Consider the following 4,248-nt stretch of genomic DNA (forward strand, 5'->3'; position numbering starts at 1 on the left):
CGACAATGGATACAGTGGTCGGTGTGTGTGTCAAGTATCCACGGGCGAGGCAAAAGTGTAACAGCGACACTTTTCACGCTGACACCAGGAAAGTGTGCTCGGGGTTATCGCAGCAGAAAAACAACAAACCTGCGCTCTCTGCTCCGCGTTCAGCGCAGAGAGAGAAGATCGACGGGAAATCAGGGTGGGGGATGTGCGTGTGTGTGTGTGTGTGTGTGTGTGTTACTGGAGGGGGTTGGACGAGGACAAGGCAGCCAATGAGGAAGCTGTCCGAGGTAGCTGCCGTGACACAGGACTCGCACTGAGGTTATAAACTCCACGTCTCACGACGAAGGTACATTTAAACTGATCTGTGAGGTGAGAAGAGACGCGACAGCGAGGAGACTCTATCACAACAACACCCAGGAATAAACACCCGCGTCGAGTGTCTTCTGCGCGTTTTTGGGGAGCTTGTTTTTGGGGGAGAAAAAGAGAGAGAGGAAAAAAAAAAAAAAGGTTTTGGAGATGTCCAACGTCCAGTTATCGAGCAGTGCGCTGGAGAGGCTGGTGGCCAGGAGGACCTTCCCTCTCCACAGGCGCACCAGCGTCTGTCGCAACCTCTTCGGACCCGTGGATCACGACGAGCTCAACCGGGACATGAAAGCCAGGATGCTGGAGATTTCCGAGCGCGACCAGCAGAGGTGGAATTTTAATTTCGAGGCCAACACCCCGCTGGACGGGGATTACGAGTGGGAAGCGGTGCCCGTGGTTAAGACCGCGGAGTTTTATCAGGACTCTGTACAAAAGGACAGGAGCCGGGTCCCCGCGACGCCCGTCAAAACGCAGACGCCGTCCTCGGAGCCTGCTCCTCCTTCTCCTCCTCCTCTTGCCCTGGAGACGCCGCTCATGGATGTGCTGGAGCGCCTGGTGGTGCCCGACAGCAGCAGCGACGGCAGCAGCGACAGCAGCAGCGGCGGCAGCAGCAGCGCTCCCTGTCAGGTGAAGGTCAACCAGGAGAACCGCACAGACAAGCTCAACTCAGGGAAGACGAACCACAGACACGTCCCGTGTGTGCGCCGTAAGAGGACACCGAGCGCTGACAACAACAACACACACATTACAGGTAAATATTTTACGCGTTGTGACACTGAGTTTCCTCTGTGTGTGTGTGTGTGTTTGGCAGCGCTGTCCAAATGACCACCATATCTGTGCGTAATTTACGCACACGTAGATCCATGATATGTGTTGTAATTTCATTTTCCTTTTTCCCCTCTTCAGATTTTTTTGTGAAACGAAAGAGAGCTGACAGAAAAGCCGACACGAGTGGTTGTCATCTCTCCAAATCTCCAATCCCCGTGGAACAGACTCCACGAAAGAGAATTCGTTGAAAGAGGTAATTTGAGATTTATTTTTTTTCCCTATTTTTTTATTTTTTTTACATTAAATGTTTTTATGACGCGCTACTTTGATGTACTTAAAGTGTTGGGTAATTACATTGTTACGATGCTGTGTTATAATTAGACGCTTGAGTTTTTTTTTGTTTTTCTGGGATATGTGTGTTAAAGGATTAAAGGCAGGCTTATCAGAGAGAGGAGAGGAGAGGGGGGTGGGGAGAGTTTGTGATGGTGAAATCGCAGTAGTAGTGATAGTAGTAGCTGTAGTAACACCAGTGGTTGGGGGAGGGGGACGTGCGTCACCGTGTGGCGGGAAAAGGCTCGGGTAAAGGGTGACGCCTGCTGCTGAGGTTACATTTCCTGTTTTCCGTGGAACTGCTTTCTTCGGACTCGTGCGCTTCTTCAGTAAAGAGACTCATGGTTTTCTTAATTTCCTCCTCCAGGTGTTGTTTTTTTTCTCTCGTCGTCGTCGTCGTTGCACTACTTTTGCCTTTACGCAATTTGGGAAGAAGGTGAAGACGGTTTTTGTCTCGTCGTCCGCCGCCGCCCCCCCATCCCCATCCCCCCGCTCGCTTCTCTGACGCTGGAAGAGGAGGAGGAGGACGGAGCCCCGGCGCTCGGCTGCTGCGGCTCCGGCAGAGCGGAGCCTCAGCACCGGAGCAGACTCTCAGGACCGAACGGTTTGGGGGCGGAGGAGGTGGAGAAGAAGAAGAAGAAGAGGGGGAACTCAGCCGAATGACATCTATCCAGTACAAATGTAGCATTCATTATTGCTTTTGCATACAGCCACTCGACAGTGTTAAATGTTTTAACATCTGTGCAATCCTAAATTACTTAAAAAAGAAAAATGTCTACACTGGCCAAAAGTGTACAGCTTTATAGAGACAATAGTATACAAATGTTTATTTCTTTGGTTTGTTTCTGTAAATGTATATTTTTTAAGACTATTCTAACTTATAATTTATTTATGTTTCCTTATATTTGTCAAATGCCTTGTTGATTTAGCCAAAGGGCATATTCTATTTCTTATTTTATTTTTTATTTTAATTATTTACATTTTTTTTTTTTTTAAATGTGATCTTTGCAATCATGTAGCTTCCCCATAGTCCACACTTGAAAAGTAGGTTTCTTTGTGTTTCTGAGCCGTTGTTGTTGTTGTTGTTTTTTTCTGTGTTTTTTCGTACCTACAAGTGCCCTAATAATGTCTTGCAAAAGATGGGAATAAAAAATATTTTTCACCTCAATTTTAACTCGATGTGTTTTAATTTAACTCTTTTTTTATGTATCCAAACCACAAAAACTGTTATTACTGTTTATCACAGATTTTTTTTTTACATTTACATATAGATTATAACACTTTAAAATGATTATTTGGGGTTTATTCACTGATGATCCACACAGTGTCATGACCCTGCACTGTCTTCTCGTCCCTCTCCATTGTGTCTGGCATGTCTCTGTCTGCACACAGGCTCTCTCTTACCTTACGCGGCCTATAACACATTCAGGCACGCAGCCCTGGGCAGCATGGCAGCTGTGGGGTATAGGCTGGGATTTAAAGGCCCTCTCGCTCCTTTTAAAGAAGCAGCAGCTGCCTTTGGATCTCCGCTTTGTCCACCACGAAGACACCCCCACATCCACCCGCACTCAACAAGCCCTCTCTATAGACCCACTCACGCTCACTGTTTACCCCGCCGTGGATACACCGGGCGTGGAGGCCACCTGCCAGAGCCGGGGAAAAGAAAACTACTAGTCTTTGTAATTGTCCTTGTCTATTGAAACAAACCATTGAACAGGTCATACTTGCAAGTTTACCATTAAGTGAAAGAAGCATTTGAATGCACGCTGGGCCTGCACTCACTGTCAGGGGTGCAGAGTGAAAAAAAAACAACAACACAACAGCTCATCATTTTCATAAGTTTCTTGATAGTGACTATATGACAGGCATGTTTTGATGAAAATGGGGACTTTTGATGGGCCAGGGTGACTTTATCAGCTCTGCGCAGCCATAAGCGCTGACGGGCTTGTTCTGATTTCCAACACAAAGCACTCGCTGGCTCTATTCTTTCCTTTTTGTTGCCATATGGCAAATCCATGTAGACATAGCCAAGACCTATTCAGTCAGCCACAGAATGTCCTGCACCAGAGAACAAAGGACACTTTGTCTGGCTGCTCTATTGATACGAATGGGCCGAAAAAATATTATAATTAATCTATGGCTATATCCAGCTAATTAACGCCCATATGCCCACGGGGAGCTGCGAAGGCCTTTCAGTGTACTTTTAAATTCTCAATAGTTTACATGTTAAAGACAACAGCTGTTCATGTGTTACTTTAATGAAGTAGCCTCTATGATGGAGACTGGACACAGTCCCCATCAGAGTTAGAGAGGTCATCCTCCTTTATTTGTCTCTACAGCTGTGTAACTATATAGAATTTGTCTCATAAATGGACATTCATTTCATCATAAAAGTGTTGAATTTGAGCCATTGAGGGAGAGGTCGTAGGTTAAGACACATTTCAATGGAAAGCCGAGCGTCTCTTTAAAAGGCACACATAAAATAAGATCAATTAAAAACGGTTGTCTTATTACAAACATTAAATCAATTTAATCCGACTCGTCATGCATACTAAATGGAGTTTGTCTACAAACAATAATAATAATTAAAAAAAAGTCTGAGCCAAGGCGGGGTTTTAAAGTTTAAATGGACGCCATTGTTGCTTAATTCAACGCTGCGATATGACGGACATAAAGGAAAGAGATGACAGCTAACATGCAGAGCCCATTAACAAGCCTATACTGCAGGAGAATATAACCAAACAGGCAGCTGCTGCTGATGGAGACAATCAGCCTCATGGGCCCTTCAGTCTCCCATCT

The 4,248-nt window shown here is 45.8% G+C and overlaps 1 protein-coding gene across 1 annotated transcript; it reads left to right on the top strand.

Annotated features, from left to right (window-relative positions):
• Nucleotides 1-363: 363 nt before the first annotated feature.
• On the top strand, nt 364-2,563 carry cdkn1cb (cyclin dependent kinase inhibitor 1Cb). Its single transcript, XM_083894097.1, has 3 exons — nt 364-1,102; nt 1,258-1,372; nt 1,817-2,563. Exons 1-2 carry the CDS (start codon nt 505-507, stop codon nt 1,365-1,367), a joined length of 708 nt encoding a protein of 235 aa, XP_083750223.1. The 5' UTR covers nt 364-504; the 3' UTR covers nt 1,368-1,372; nt 1,817-2,563.
• Nucleotides 2,564-4,248: the final 1,685 nt, after the last annotated feature.

This window comes from Microchirus variegatus, assembly GCF_963457635.1.
Source record: "Microchirus variegatus genome assembly, chromosome: 8".
Lineage (NCBI taxonomy): Eukaryota > Metazoa > Chordata > Actinopteri > Pleuronectiformes > Soleidae > Microchirus > Microchirus variegatus.

Coding starts and splice junctions, on each gene's coding strand:
- cdkn1cb (XM_083894097.1), top strand. CDS start 505: ATGTCCAACGTCCAGTTATCGAGCAGTGCGCTGGAGAGGCTGGTGGCC. Junction 1,103..1,257: donor CAACAACACACACATTACAG/GTAAATATTTTA, acceptor TCCCCTCTTCAG/ATTTTTTTGTGAAACGAAAG.